The following is a 15,744-nucleotide window of genomic DNA, read 5'->3' on the forward strand; positions in this document are numbered from 1 at the left end:
CTACAGATATCCTGTTTCGGTTTATCTTTTCTTATATCAAAAGTAAAAGTAAGCATGATTGCTGAGATCACGTATCGTACATAATCTAATACATATTGTCTAATAACATATAAGATCTATTTACGTAGTACTGTGTTCAGTATAATGTTTTGGCTCAGTGACATGTGATAAACTTATGTAGTCTAAAAGTTCTCTAGTTTTTTGTTTGAGGACTTTGAACATTTAGAAGGTTGATATTGAAATCTCCGAGTAAAATAGTATGACCGAATCCTGCAAATGTAGTTAGAGAATTAGTAAGAGCATCAATGAATATGTCAAGATCAAGCCATGTGTTATAATGATAAATACTGTTATTATATTTTAATACTTTTATTGTAGCAGAAGACATGACATTGTACAAGCAAGACATTTTCTAATAATCTCTGTTCAGTGTTGCCATACTAATCTATATAATTCTAACACTTGTTACACCATGGAGGACGGTATGCAGTACCTGCACTAGCATTTCTATTTGTAATCTTATTATATTCTTCTTCCATTTTGTTACTGTGGTTTTCTTTATTTTTGGTACATGTCATATTACATCTTTCTATTAGGTTACCATCGTAATCGGCTGTACCCACCCTATTATCTTTTCGTTCACTTCCACAGCAATTTTTGCAATTTTCATATAAAGGTACATACATCATCATCATCTATAAGTATTAAATGTAATAATTTGATATAGTAATAAACCCGAAATTAATATATTCGTATAAAAAAAACTGCACAACTTTTCTGGGAATTAATTTATAGCACTATTGCGGGCTCACTAGCACAATTGCTTATTTGAATGTGGTCACACTGTCTGTTTATCATTAATTTGTAATTAATTGTTTCGTTTGTGATTTGCGGTCTTGTTTAATGTTTTACATTGCTCTTATGATAATTTGCTTTATGAAGTTTATAAATAAATAATAATGAACGGTTTCATAGCCGTTCACTGTGGTAAAAAACTATAAAATATATTAGACTTTTCTCTAAATTTCTGTTACACCCTAGACCTGAAACCACTACTTTACTTACAAGCTTTTACTAAAATTTCTTCATTAAAGTCTTATTTATCTTTAATAAAATATTTTGACACATTTTCCTGCCTAAAAATTTAACACATGATTTGTTAAACAGGAGCTGGTTATCACAGTGACTCTTTGAAAAAGGAATACCAGAAAACTTGCTATAACGCTTGTAGGAAAGCTGCGGAAACACTAAAGAATGGTGGACATGCAGTTGAGGCAGTGGAAAAAGCTATAATTGGTTATTATCATCATCATATCTTGTTGTTTTACTCTTTTAAGTTCTTAAATACATCTAATGAACTTATTTCAGAACTAGAAAACAGTCCACTCACCAATGCAGGTTTTGGCTCCAACTTAAGTTGGGATGGTCTAGTGGAATGTGATGCTTCTCTAATGAATGGTCAAACATTGCATTTTGGAGCTTGTGGAGCAGTATCTAATGTGTGGAATCCAATAACATTAGCAAAACATCTTTGTATCAAACAATGTGATAACCTTTCTCTCGGACGTGTGCCTCCATGCATACTCACTGGACAAGGAGCTCAACTATGGGCAGAAAGAATGGGTATAGGAATTGTTGAAAATAAAAAAATGATCTCAGCTCGTTCATTACGAAATTATAAACACTGTAAAAGAAAATTAAAGAGATACTCCCTTCAAAATGATATAAAATTTAGTCCATTGGATACTGTAGGAGCTATATGTGTTGATTCAAATGGTGTTGTGGCATCTGGAGCCAGCTCAGGTGGAGTTTCACTCAAGCATGAAGGGAGAGTCGGTCAAGCAGCATCTTTTGGAAGTGGAGTGTGGGCAGTAATGAGTAGAGACAATAAAAAGCCTTCAGTAGCTGCTTGCACCTCTGGATGTGGTGAACATTTAATACGTACTCAGTTAGCTAAAAATACTGCAGAGAGTTTGTTAGAAGCTTCTCCAATTTTAGGTTTGGATAAATGTTTCAAAGAACATTTTTTAGAATCACCCTTCTTATGGGATGTTCCTGAAAGGTTAGGCGGTACTCTGGCCTTAAGATTTGATTCAGATATTGGTGAAGGTGAACTGCTTTGGGGTCACACAACTAAAACAATGTGCATTGGTTATATGTCTACTCAAAATGAAAGACCAAAGGTACATCACAATTCTTAGCTATAATAGCAGCCTTATATTAACCTTAGTTCTGAAGATTGTGGTTTGATTCCTAGCATGATACAAAAATTTTGTGTTTTCTATGTTAAAAAAGTATTTAAATATATTATTTAGTCCTAATAATTATTTAGTACCCACAACACAAGCTTAGATGGGGACTATGTAAAGGCACACTGTATATATTTATTTGGAAAGTTAAGGTTTATAAATCACAGATGACTTAGCAACCTGCTTATAAAATAATAATATAAAATTTAATTTAACTTTAATTTATTAAGTTTTTTTTTTATTTCAGTGTATAATATCTTATTTACCTCCAAAAGTCGAGCCAGGCCAAAAAGCAGTTGTCTCTGGACGTCCATTTAAAGTGCCAATACAACCATGTCCAGTTTTACAGTGGGAAATCAAGACTGCACCCAATTGTAATGGATCTCTTTAATTTAATTTTATTATTTAAAAGTATTATGATACATTAAAATTACATCATTTCCTGTGAACATGGAGTGCTTTTAATTATCATAAGACTAGAATATTATTTTCTCTTGTTCATTTTCATATTATTAATATTTGTAAAATAGTATGACTAACTCTTCTTTGTCGATCTTTATTTATGGAAGTATAAATAATAAGTAGCAATTCAAATTGGATTTGTATTCAATACAAAATAAATTTTAATTGTAAACTTCAAAATAAAACATTCAGTAAATGTGATTTAAAGTTTTATTTCCAAAAGTCCAGTATTTCAGTATTGTGCTAAAATATAAATTCGGTGAGAGGCATATTAAATTATAGTACATGTGCTTAAAAAAAATTACATGTTATAAGTTAACAAATATTTTTTGTATATAGGAAAAAACAAAACTAAAAGAGAGGAAGATAGAGCACCAAATTTTTAGTACCAATGTTTAATGTGATGTTTGAATTTTTCAAAAGTCGTCTTTTTATGACATATTTACATCTTCATCTGATTCTGTTATGAATATTATTCATTCAGTCAAAAGGATTCGTACCATGCTATCACCAGGTATATCGCACTTACAGATTTATATCACAAATAACTTCATCCTCACAGGTAAAGACATCATAATGTCATTAAAATACTGATTCAGAGATGTCCATGGTCTATTCTCTAATTTATCTCTAATCTCTACAAGGCACTACAGAATATTATAGGATCAAGCAACAATTTAAATTAAGAATTTTTGTCTCAAAATAAAAATTAACTACACTGCAAACAGAAGTATTACATAACTAACACTGGAATAAACCTTTGGCTAAAACATTACATACAATTGGTTCAGAATTGATAAAAATATCCAGTAAAACAAATATAACATTTAGATTTATAATTACTGACAACAGCACAGTGAAACATCCAGTTAACACTCACTTTCTGTTAGTTGCGGTTTCGATTCCATAATACAAGAATTTATTTTCATAAGTATCTTCTCATTATGTACTAAAGTACCTCAATAAGTTAGCAAGTGACCACAGTCATTCTATTTAAAAATGGAAGTAGATGCTGCTGTGTAATATCTCATGGTAATGTAAAATAGAAAATACAAGCAGGAGATTAAGAAAATTGCAATAAAATCTTACTTAATTTTGGGAAAAGTTAATAAATTATGCTTTATACCTTATGTCTATGCATCTAAGTAAATACATGTAAAAGTTATCACATAATATAATTACAATTAATAATATGACAAAATCATTTTATTTTTGTACTACACTAAATTAAAACTGGATTTTTAACATAAAGGAATCATATTAATGAACCTTAAAAATATAGTTGTAAAATTGTATAACTAAGGTCATTAATAAATAAATAAACAATTATAATACAATATAATAATTTGTACATCTACAAATTATGTTTTAAAGTATAAAAATATATTTAATGTATATAACATAAAATGGTAGACAGTACTTACAACTAAATAAGTCACATAATCACTGGCAAGGCAAGTAACATTATTAATTTTGCATTTATTATGCAACTTTTTGCAATGGATTTATTGGAGTTTCTCATTTTGTCATATTTACATTTTTGTAGCCTCATATTCGAGTAATTATCATAAATTAATTCAAATAACAAATACAAAAGGTTTATTATCTTTGCTAATTTAAAAAATATGTATTGTTAAATTTTACGTATCATAACGAGATTTTACTATAACTAATTAAAATAATTATAGCTAATTCGAGCTGTCACAAAAGAGTATTTAGCACTAAAATATTTAAATAAGATGATACATTTTAGGATTTTATTAAATATACAACATATTTGATTATTAGGCAGCTGGGATAGAATTATGAGTAATAATTAATTTACTTGTACCTCAAATTTTTTTTAAATATTTGCCTTCTAAATAAAATCATTATGATATGAGTACACACGCTAGTTAGTGGAGTTTACATATTACTATGTATTTGTTCTGTTTTTATTAAGGAATGAAATAAATTTTAAAGCTAAATATGTAGGTATTTCATGGATGAAAAATATTTAAATGCAGAGTTAATACTGTCATTACTTAAATGAATATCCAGATTAAGATATATATTTGACCTAGATAAGGATATTTCTGTAATCTGGACATGAAGTTATTCAATCACTATAAATATCCTACACCCATATCAATTCAAAATTCAAATCACATTTCGTGATTTCATAAATGGTAAAGTTATCTAAATTCAAGGCATCTCGTCAGTCTGCACATTCATGCATTCAAATAGCTTCTTATTTCTTATAATTACATACTAAACAATTAATATCATACGCAACCATATTCATACCATATTGCGGACTCCTTGGAATTATCCGATTTTTCATTGCGACTGGCTGTTCTTCTATCATGTCGCAACTCTTCTCTTTCTTGATTATTGTCATCAACAGCAGAACGGGAATGATCTGTCATTGAGCGATTGTGATCATTAATAACTCTATCATTGGTACTTTGACAAGCTCCGTCGCCTATTACAGTTGAAATACGATTATACACCAGATAGGTAGGATTATCTTTCAACGGTGTACTCTGAGGTTTCGAATTTATTGTTACGTCAGGGTTGTCGTCAGCAACATATACGGTACGACGTGTACCAGCTGTACCAAAGACCGGTGACGGAGATGACACTGCAAGAAACAAAGAATAATGATGATTAATAGCAATATTGGAGAATCAGGTGATAACCTATCGTTTGTTCTTTTTTACTGTGAGTCCGCAAAACTGATAATAAAAATAGAATACTAGTGCCTTGGTTTTCAATTTTACTATCCCTATAAATTCTATGAACTTCTAAACCTAAAAAATTTTGTTAAGTTAACAAATTTTTTTAATCTTGATATGATTTTTATTAAATATGGTTAATTAATTTTTTACCTGCTGGAAGTCCTGTATCACCCTCCAAACCCTGGTAGCTGTTCCTGTGAGAAGATACAGTTTTATGAGGGCGTCTTCTAAGTGATGCTCTGATTAAAGCATCATCTCCGCCTCCGCTATGCATTGATGTTGTAGAGAGACGCCTTACAAAATTTGTGTCATTTGTCAATCGAGAATCTAAACTTGGAATAGATCCAGATATGTCAATGTTATCTGATTTTTTAAGTAGTTTGTCATCAAATCGTCTACTGAAACTGGACTCTGAACTATGCCTAGGTGATTCAGTACTAGGATTGGAGGATCCCTGATCTTGGTCTGAAATTTTTGATATTTTTTCTACGTCCTGAATACCAGGATCAGATTCCCCAGATTCTGAACCTGCTAATGTTAACTGTGATTTTGATCGACTTGCATCTTCAATTCTTTTATTATTTCTAGATGGTACTTTGTTTATTAAATCTGTGCCGGCCTTACGCACTCTTTTGACAAAAGATGCACCAAAACCACGTCTTTTTGTTGTGCAATTATCGAGTTTTTTGTAATGTTCCATAATTTTTTCTTCCAACTTCTCTTTTTGTCGACACAATGCATTTACTCTATCAGCAAACATTTTTTCTTCCTCATGGTAATGTTGTTTATCCTTTAGAGAATGTGCAAGCAATTCATGATATTGTGTCAAAAGTTGGGACACATGATCCATTAAAGACCGTCTATCAGCGTCTAAGCTTTTATTCATTTGTACTAGCATTTCACAATGTTGATTAGTTTTATTTATTTCCAGTTCCATACTCGTAATAATCTCTTGTTTGGAATTCAGTTCACCTGACATTTCAGTAATTTTTAATTTTAGTTGGGATACTTCGCTCCTAAGATTTCTGTATTCTTCCTGCATGTTTCTATATTCATTTTTAAGCCTGTCACTTGCTGTAAACAGGTTTCTAAAATCATCTTTCAGTTTAGAATGTTCTGCTCTCAAATTTGTTAAATTTCTTGATTCTATTTTTAAATTTTCATGTTCTATTTTATAATCTGACAATTTCTTTTCTATAATTTCATTTTTTTCTTTTAATTCTCTATTTTCGGTTTTTAAATCTCTGACGGTAATTTTCACGGGTTCTCTCTCACTAAGTAACATTTCATACTCTGTATTTAATTGTTCATGAAGAGTTTGTAAGGCCACTTGATCTCTCAAAAGGTTGTCTTGTTTATCTTTCAGTACATCAAGTTGTTTTATTATTTCTTCCTTTTCAGCTGCTAATTGACTATTGGCAAGTTGTAAAGTCATTTGTTGAGAAATTAAAGAACCGTTTTGTGAGTTTAATGTTGCTATATTAACTTCTAGTTTGGCATTCTCAGCTTTACAGTTCTCTAGAGAAGCTGTAAGAACCGCCAAATCTGATGATAACTGTTCAATTTGAGGATTTATTATATCTTCATCAACATTTAACTTTTCTTTATGATCACAACAGCAAGGTACTAACTTCATTAAATTAACTTTGGAGGCAATTTCAGATATTAACGCCTCATGGTCGGAATTTGTTATAATCTTTTCTAATAGATCATCTACAGTAACTTCTTTACATATAATTTCGGAAACATTAATACCAAGTTTTTCAATACAATTCCTTAATCTATCAAAATTTACTTTTTCTTTGATTAAGTCTTTCTGTAAAGTTTGTATGGTCTCTGAATCCATTTTCTTTTGTGATTTGAGTTCTTGTGCTTTTTGGTCCGAATCTTGTAATTTAATTATAACTGTTTGATTCATTTCTAATTCTCTGTTTAACCTTTCAATCTCCTTTTTCTTTAATTCTATTTCAGTTGTTAAATTATCAAGTAGGACATGTTTTTCTTCAGTTGCTTCTCTTAATTTGTTTACTTCTCTTTGAAAGCCATGCGATTCTTTCTCACTGTAAGTTAATTTCGTTTTAAGTTCTTCCGTTTGTATTATAAGTGCGGTTACTTTCTCAGCTTCTGGTTTTACAATATTTAGTTCCTTCGTTCTCGAATCGAGCGTTTTTTCTAGATCATCTGCTCGTCTTTGTATAGAATCACATAACATTTGAATTCGTTGTTTGTCTTTGGTTAAAGACTCTAAATGTTTTTCAAAGTCTTGTAATTTATTTTTCTCAGAATCTCTGTCAATAGCTTGCCTATCTATGAATACTTTTTGACTATCTAATGAGTCTTGCAGTTTTCTATTCTCTTCTAAAGCATTTTTGAAAACATCCTCTAAATCAGAATTTTGTTGCATAAACCTGTTACAATTTTCCTGTAATTGATCGCATTTTAAACTCAACCTCTTCTTTTCTTTTTCCAGTTCTAACATTTTATCACTACTTTCCAAAAATGATTGCTCCCTCAAATTGTCAATTGTTGATAATAATCGTTTATTTTCTAATTCTAGTTTTAAAGCTCTCGCTTGAGCATTGCTTGTTAATTGTTCAGACAAACTATTTTCGCCTGATTCCAATGTACTTTCACATTCGTTATCCGTGTCTAAATTACTGTTGTTGCTTTCACTAAGAACTGATTTTGTAATATATTGCAGATGATTGTTTTCCTCAATCAACTCTTGAATCTTCTGCTGATCCGCATCTCTTTCCTAAAAAAAAATACTATTTTATTACATATTTCTGACAAATTAACACAATTTACAATAATAAATACTAATTTACCAATGCTATATCATTCGCTTCTCTTTTTAGCTTTATCATGGCTGCTTCTAATGATAAACACTGATCTGCTCTCTTTCTAGCTCTTTGAAGCTGTTCCTCTAAAGCGTCTCTTGTCTCCATTAGAGCTTTGTTATCTTCCCGTAATTCCGATACCCTTGTTTTGTAGTATTCCGCGTCAGCAAGACGATCGCGATAACGTTGAATTTCTTGTTCCAATCTGCATATTAATAATAATATAAAAGTATAATAATATTTAAAACCAAATTTACTATTATTGTATACTAAACATGAAAGTGAGAAATTATAAAAAGTTAAAATTGTACCTGTCACAGCGATCAGCTTTCTCACGGAGAGCATCAACTTCATCTCTATATGCCGAAGATTTTCTAGCTTCGTTAAACCACTCTTGACTGTCCGTGCGCAACTTTGTCAATACTAATTTCGTGTGTTCTAATTCCTCACGACATTCTGATAATTGCTCCGACTTCTCTTCTCTAAAACATTCGAAATTAATCAGTATTATATCATTGTTTGACAGAAGCTTCTATAAGCACATTTTTTTATACTTACAATTCTTGTCTTTGCTTTCGTAACCGCGCTTTCCAGTCTGCTAACTCTACAGCCAGGTGTTGACTTTCTCCATTACTCTGATTAATATTCTGCGTAGACCGACTTTTACCATTTTTATTCTCATTATCAGTTTCACATAATCCTTCATTCAGCACTAAAGAAGCCCAATTTAATAAGTAATGATCTCGTTCTTTAGCCAGACGCCGCATATGATTGAACATTGTTGGAGACTGGAATAGATCTATTGCGTCTGGAGTCAAAACAACGGTTTGCATGTCTGTTACCTATGAAGAAATATAGGAAACACCAATTGTAATTGATATAGTAAGGTATATTTTTTATAAAACTTATACAGTTACTCAAAAAGCCATTTCATGCCTGTACAGAATTTCGCTGTACAGTTTTATCTTGTGCATAAATAATAGTTTTCTTACTAATTATGTCTCTATGGTATGATAATTGTATATTTCTCACAGGGACCCAAACTAAATAGGAAAAGTAGTAGGAAGCAACTAGTTAAAATTAGAGCAGTAAATAAATTCCATGGCTCAGCTGCTCAGTATGAGAGATAGCAATGTAAAAGGTTTTATGATTTAAAATAATTTCTATCTATAGTCAGTGATGAAAAATATATAATATAATTGACTGGTGATACCATCATAAGGTGTTTTGACGTTCATTCATTTTTGTCCACCACAAAATAAAATTATGTAATATAAGTTTGTCCCTACACTTGTAATATTTGTTTCCATTAGTACCTCTCCACATAGCATAGATTTAAGTGCAGTGTAAAGTCAGTTAACATTCTGACTCCGCATCAAATGTATGCATTACTAATAAGCCATGTAGCACACTGCCATATAAACCTACTAATGTACAATTATTTCACCAGTATACTCACTACCTAAATACTATTATAAAACTACATAATATATTATGTAGTGATAGTGATAATGATAGATACATAATAGATAGTATAGTGTAGTATGTAGTGATAATGTCACAATGGTGAGGTGATACCACCATACTACAAGTTTATTCAATCATGCATCATTTACATTATATGGAAAAAAATACTATCCTGGAATACTACTGAAAAACAGATGTCAGTCCATCCACCTCATGAGTGGTGACCCCCAGAACCCAATAATACACAGTAACCAAAGAAATACTATATTGTAAAAATTTTTAGTAGTTATTACAATAGTTATTAGTATTGTAATTTCTCTTTCCTGTTTATTTGCACTTTGCTGAACCAGTGCAAAGTAACTTTTTTATATCCAAATTTTGATAACCCTTGATGTGTTAACTACTCATTTCACTTGTTTTATGTATTTCAATAATCAAATAGTTTATTTTGAATGTTTCCTTTCATTTTCAATTACAAGTCTGTGAGGACATAGTTTGTATTCCCAGTCAACGAAATGTTAATGTAAATTATATTTACAAATCATTTACATACTTGTTTAATACATTCCACAATGTTGTGCTGCAAATCTACATCCAACTCTTTTATTCGTGTAATAAATAATTCTTTAATAGGGCACTGGACAGCGGCACCAAGTAATAGAAGTATTAACAACTTCATATTTTCTAATCCTTCCCTAGTCTCTGGAGCCTTGCCCAAACATATACATTCTGGAACTACCAGAAGTGTCATACCCAGTTCCTCTTCATACAATGCCTTCACATTTTTCACAATGGCATCAAAATTTTTTACCCTTCCCAATAACAGAGCTTGGTCCTCCAGCCCTGCCAACTTAGTAATGTGATATGACGGTTCAGGATCAATTTGAAGGTATACTTGGTGTAAAACATCGCCATTAAAGAGGGTTGAATATTCTGTAATTGCATCTGGGTTTGGTAGGCATGATTTTAACTGAAAAATACAATGAGTCAACAATGAACTTAATTAATATATATAACAATTATACAATAATTTAATAATAAGCACCTATTATAGTAAATATTATACAATAAGATCAAATGATTAATAAGATTAATTACAAACAGTACTATCATAGAGAATGGCCATATGAAAGTAGCAGAAATATTTTTTTCTGCATAACTGTGTATATAATATTAAATATATTTCAGTTAATACAATTATACATATAATTTGATAACAAAAAGGTGAAATCATTCAATTATAAAATAATTTGTTTATATCAATTAATTTTATTTCCATTCATACATTTGTTTGATATCTAACAAATGTATATGAAGCAAATATAAAGTTTGAACATGTTGTGCTTGAAATAAGTTATGTGCATAGAAATAACATGAATATGTAAAGAACATTAGAATATAGAATAATTTGCATGTCAAGCTGTTTTCTAAACCTATATCAGAACTTTTACAATTACATTATCTTTATCACATATTTATTTAAGATATTATATTATTAATTTATTATATTAAAACTGAAGGCTATAAGGTATTTACAATATCTAAGTAATAGTAGGTAATAATAATTTAACCCAAAATAATTTTCATTACTATAAATATTCTCTTAAAAAAATGCACATGATATAACTGGATATTCTCATGTTCTCACATAGTGTAAATTATGATAATGTTGTTATGTGAATATTTCTCTGATGTAATGTTTACCCAATTCATTTCAACAGTTAGACATCTTGTACATCAGTCTTGTAAGCAATAGTGTTTATTTAGATCAATAAATATTAATCTCTATTTTTAAGAAAACTGTATTTTAATTATAAAAACCCTGACATTCATACCCTACTGAAATTTAATATTAATATAATAAAAAGAGATCATTCAGAAACAGTAATTATCCTAAATAAAAATTTATTTGACTGTTAGCTCCTGGTGCAAGTTTAGTCTAAGGCTAAGTCTTAACAGTTCAATTATTATGAAATTTGGCTTACACATTCAATTTAGCATGGAGACTTGGGATACTTTGTATTCCAATCAATATGTCCTAAAGCTGCGAGATAATAACTAATGGGAAATTGCAAAAGTAAATTCAAACGTATATAAAAATGGCATGGCTAGTTTTTTCATTGGCATAAACAAATATTACTTATACTAAATTCACACGTTCATTCATACGGAACGGCTTCGTAAGTTTGTCTCACGCCTCATTCTAACATTGGAAGTATTGTAATAAAAACAGATGCACGGATCGCTGATCACTCACCCACGAAACTAGGGGCCCGCTTAAGAAATCCTCTATTTCTGTAGCAGACGCAGCCATTATCGTGGAGTGTTAGGATGAATGAAAGCTACTTCCTCGATTTTGCCCGAAACACATGGTATTAAAGAAATCCACAATATAAAATCGAACTGACAATGTATTTGTATTAACATCTGCAAAACACAAAGAAAATACGACTTATAAAAACTAAACACACAACCACTAGTACTAGTACGAGACAAGACAACTCAGAAAATTAAAATGACAATATATAATGACATTTATAGTTAGAATGACGTATTGACATACAGTTGGATTAATTACTGACACACTTATGCAAGTTTTTGTGTTACTCCCTTATGATTCTGTCTCTATTTCAATAGTCATCTGTGGGCTAATTATGTAACACGATATGAAATTGTTTCTGTTGAAGTTGTGATGCAATATGAAATCATTTCAATTTAAAAAATGCGATCAAGTAAGGTCGAATGACCGCAACATAAATCATTTCTATCGATAAAACATTACTATGAAGTTGCAGCGGAATATTGTTAATCCGACCAATTTAAAAAGTCAGTACATTAGATAGCTTATACCTTTAGAGGGATACATTTTAATTTATTGGGTTGTTACACTAGTTGGTTGATTTGAAACAATTTTTATTGCGTTCAAAAATTACAAAATATACTGCAGCGTTCACTTGTTCTTTTATTTTAATTTTATTAATAGACATTTAATAAAATAAAATAAAGAAAGTCTATTCTATTCTAATGAAAAAATAAGGTTAATAATTTTGAATATAAAAGCATATTTTATACAAACTATTTATAATCATTAATAATATTAATCTAACCCACAAATTAAATTTTCTTTTCTGCTATAGATACCTAGGTAAGTACGTAGGTATCCATATAAATTTAAAATGATATGGGCACATCTTTTTAAATTTGTACATAATTGTAAAAACTTTAAACAAATAAATTTATTTACTTTAAACAAATCACAGAGCATCATAAACGTTGTATTCCGTTCACAGAGCACCGTATTCATTGAAATAGTTTTTTAATTATATTAATATCATAATCAACCCTAATTTTTTATTAAGAGGACTATTACAAAATGATGCCGCTCAACTTTAGGTTTAATCGCATGGATTTACGCACACACACAGCAATACACGCACACAGACGCAAATAACCGTGTAGCTCAATCGGTGTGGATTTAGTATGAACCATTTTGATCCTTGTAATATTTTAATTAATAATGTGATATGTTTCTACTTAACTGAGACTACTTATTGGATTTTTTTAAATAACGTTATTTATCTTAATTATCAAAGTGCTAATAATGACCATATTTTTTTATTATATTATTCCTAGAGGGTTGATGTCAGGATGCTGGCCGATTGTACAACTAAAAGCCAAAACCTTAAGTAATATGAGTAACAAATAATTGGGATAAGGACAGGAAGATGAAATTACTATAACATAAATTTACTAATTAATTCTTCTTACATATTAATTCAGTTTATTTATTAATAGATACAATATAATTTATTATAAGAGTCGGATACATTATTGCCATATTCACTTGTTCTAAATATTATACTTAGCAAATAATTATTTTATTTATATATAATAGTTGTGTTTTCAAGGCTTTGTTTTGATTTAAAGGTCCCATCCTTATATGTATATTAGGTGTGTCCGCGACTTCGTTAGCGTGGTATAATGAAATTGACCAAATAAAGGAAATATATTTAGATTATAACCTAAAAAAGTTTCTTTGTTTCTTTCATCTCCGCTTTTAATCCCTTACAATACTTTTTTCGCACTATAAAGTAGTCTATGACCTTTCTCAGGGTATACTATCTGTGTATATGTATATCTATCTATATAGACTACCAGTGTATATATATGGTAGTGAATTTACAAGGTACAGGGGAATAACACCCGAGTTTTCAGGAATGGCAACGCATGAGGGAAACAATGTGCTGATATGAACATGGCAGGTACTGCTCATGTATATAGGCGACGGTTACCCCTTTCCATCAGGAGAGCCGTCAGCTTGTTTGCCATTCTAAGTTGTAAAAAAAAAGCTTCAACTGCTATCATTGCTGTTCCTGCATCATTGACGTCGCCGCATGATATTGGCTGATATTGCAGCTTCTCGTTCTTGGTTGGCCGATTCTTGATTCTTGATAAATAATTAATTGTTAATGTCAAACCTTTTTATAAATTATTATAAGACGCCTCATTGATTATATGTAATGAAATCACCATGAGCTATAGAGATTTTGGACAGAACCTTAAAAGACCTTAGAAACACCTCTGCTCTCATTGGCGGGATTACTTTTATACTTTTGCTGGAGATTTCTGAAAGACTCTCTGTGTCATTAACATCGTCTCCCTTATGGACTTTAATTGAAAGTTTAAAACTACTGACAAATTTGAGAGCTCATTTTTATGGAAGCACAGATAGTGATTTCCCACACTAAATGCTCAAACTTGAGGAAGGAATTTCTCAAAAGCATGATCCAGTCATGAAATTTAAGCCCGCCGAACATGTGCAATGGCGTCCCATTGGATATATTGCTTACTAAAGAATTGAAAGACAATTTAATTGTAGACCATTATAACCGGTACGTTAGCTGGGCAACCAGCTTATATACCAAGAATACCGATGATTCCAACTGATCTGCCAATACCATTTTAACGGCTTCAATTTCCGGTTAAAATATCATCTACACATGTAATAGATCTATGTATGTTTTGATCTTAAAAAACTACGAAGATTTTGATTCGTTGTTATTTAATAGACAGAATAGATAGACTCAAGAGGAAGGTTTATATATAACGTCCCAATACTGTACACGGATCTTTAAACGCGCGATAACCTATATATCCCATATTCACGCGGGCGAAGCCGCGAGCTAAAAGCTAGTCTCTAAATAAAAACATTTATAATGTTGTTGACTTTTCACCCAAACACGCATAATTATTTGACATAACTGTACAGTAATGAAAGTCCAACGAGTATAATAACAGAATAGCTGCAATTTAGAAATATCTGTATTGTGTAAAATAAAATAAAATTGGATAAAATATCTCTAAACATTAAGGAATATAATTTATATATAATTTGGTAATTTATTTACAATCCACATTGCATACTAGATGATATACACTATATAACACAAGACAAATGTACGTAAAAATAATAATGGTATTTTTATGAACAATAACCCTATTTTAATTTAGAAAAAAACTACAAAATAAACATAGAGTAAAATTGGTTTACATTTTTCTCTCAGATAAGCGTTATTTTTAAAAATACTAAAATGTTCTCTTTTTTAATTTTAACAATTAATTGCCATTAGTGTGACGAAATACCATGCTCTTGTGCTTTTCATAGTCCAGCAGGGTAGGTAGGTTTTATTTGTAGCATAACTGTACTTTTGTCTTGGCATGCTAAAATAAATATTATTATTATATATATATATGTATATATATATTTAACAACAACTTTAAATTAATATTCGTAGAAATAAGTATATATTAGCAAAATTAATTAAATATTACTTAAATTATCAAAATGGTTTAGTCGCTCTATACTAATGTTCACTGACGAATGTCTTATCTTAGCGGTGTTGTAAAAAATAGCATAGGTCCTACCTCGACGAGCGCTAGCGCAGCACTGAGAATTTACTTTTGGCGCAACGGAATTTATACAACTTTAAATTATTATTATTGTTT

General features: G+C 30.3%; 2 protein-coding genes across 3 annotated transcripts; one reads left to right on the forward strand and one right to left on the reverse strand.

Annotated features, from left to right (window-relative positions):
- The first annotated feature begins 476 nt into the window (after positions 1-476).
- Positions 477-2,850, forward strand: LOC131850850 (threonine aspartase 1). Its single transcript, XM_059201223.1, has 4 exons — positions 477-987; positions 1,168-1,296; positions 1,369-2,183; positions 2,497-2,850. Exons 1-4 carry the CDS (start codon positions 960-962, stop codon positions 2,638-2,640), a joined length of 1,116 nt encoding a protein of 371 aa, XP_059057206.1. The 5' UTR covers positions 477-959; the 3' UTR covers positions 2,641-2,850.
- Positions 2,851-3,887: 1,037 nt separating this feature from the next.
- LOC131850852 (protein Daple) lies at positions 3,888-12,222 on the reverse strand. 2 transcript variants are annotated; one of them, XM_059201226.1, is made up of 7 exons: positions 11,996-12,222; positions 10,292-10,708; positions 8,830-9,113; positions 8,583-8,753; positions 8,260-8,476; positions 5,582-8,186; positions 3,888-5,334 (listed from the first exon to the last, which is right to left on the reverse strand). In XM_059201226.1, exons 1-7 carry the CDS (start codon positions 12,050-12,052, stop codon positions 4,976-4,978), a joined length of 4,110 nt encoding a protein of 1,369 aa, XP_059057209.1. In that variant the 5' UTR covers positions 12,053-12,222; the 3' UTR covers positions 3,888-4,975. The 2 variants fall into 2 exon arrangements, with proteins under 2 accessions (XP_059057209.1, XP_059057210.1); XM_059201227.1 differs by lacking the exon at positions 11,996-12,222 and having other exon boundaries at positions 8,830-9,079; positions 10,292-10,318.
- Positions 12,223-15,744: the final 3,522 nt, after the last annotated feature.

The sequence above is a fragment of the Achroia grisella genome, unplaced genomic scaffold (assembly GCF_030625045.1).
Source record: "Achroia grisella isolate CSIRO2021 unplaced genomic scaffold, CSIRO_AGI_Agris_v1 utg780, whole genome shotgun sequence".
NCBI classification, from domain to species: domain Eukaryota; kingdom Metazoa; phylum Arthropoda; class Insecta; order Lepidoptera; family Pyralidae; genus Achroia; species Achroia grisella.

What these genes read in the sequence shown, in the direction of transcription:
- LOC131850850 (XM_059201223.1), top strand. Translation starts at nt 960, where the DNA reads ATGAACGGTTTCATAGCCGTTCACTGTG. An exon ending in TTTCATAGCCGTTCACTGTG is followed by an intron (nt 988 to 1,167) that starts GTAAAAAACTAT and finishes TTTGTTAAACAG; the next exon opens with GAGCTGGTTATCACAGTGAC. An exon ending in AGTGGAAAAAGCTATAATTG is followed by an intron (nt 1,297 to 1,368) that starts GTTATTATCATC and finishes AACTTATTTCAG; the next exon opens with AACTAGAAAACAGTCCACTC.
- LOC131850852 (XM_059201226.1), bottom strand. Translation starts at nt 12,052, where the DNA reads ATGGCTGCGTCTGCTACAGAAATAGAGGATTTCTTAAGCGGGCCCCTA. An exon ending in AAAGCTGATCGCTGTGACAG is followed by an intron (nt 8,477 to 8,582) that starts GTACAATTTTAA and finishes ATTAATATGCAG; the next exon opens with ATTGGAACAAGAAATTCAAC. An exon ending in AAGCGAATGATATAGCATTG is followed by an intron (nt 8,187 to 8,259) that starts GTAAATTAGTAT and finishes ATTTTTTTTTAG; the next exon opens with GAAAGAGATGCGGATCAGCA.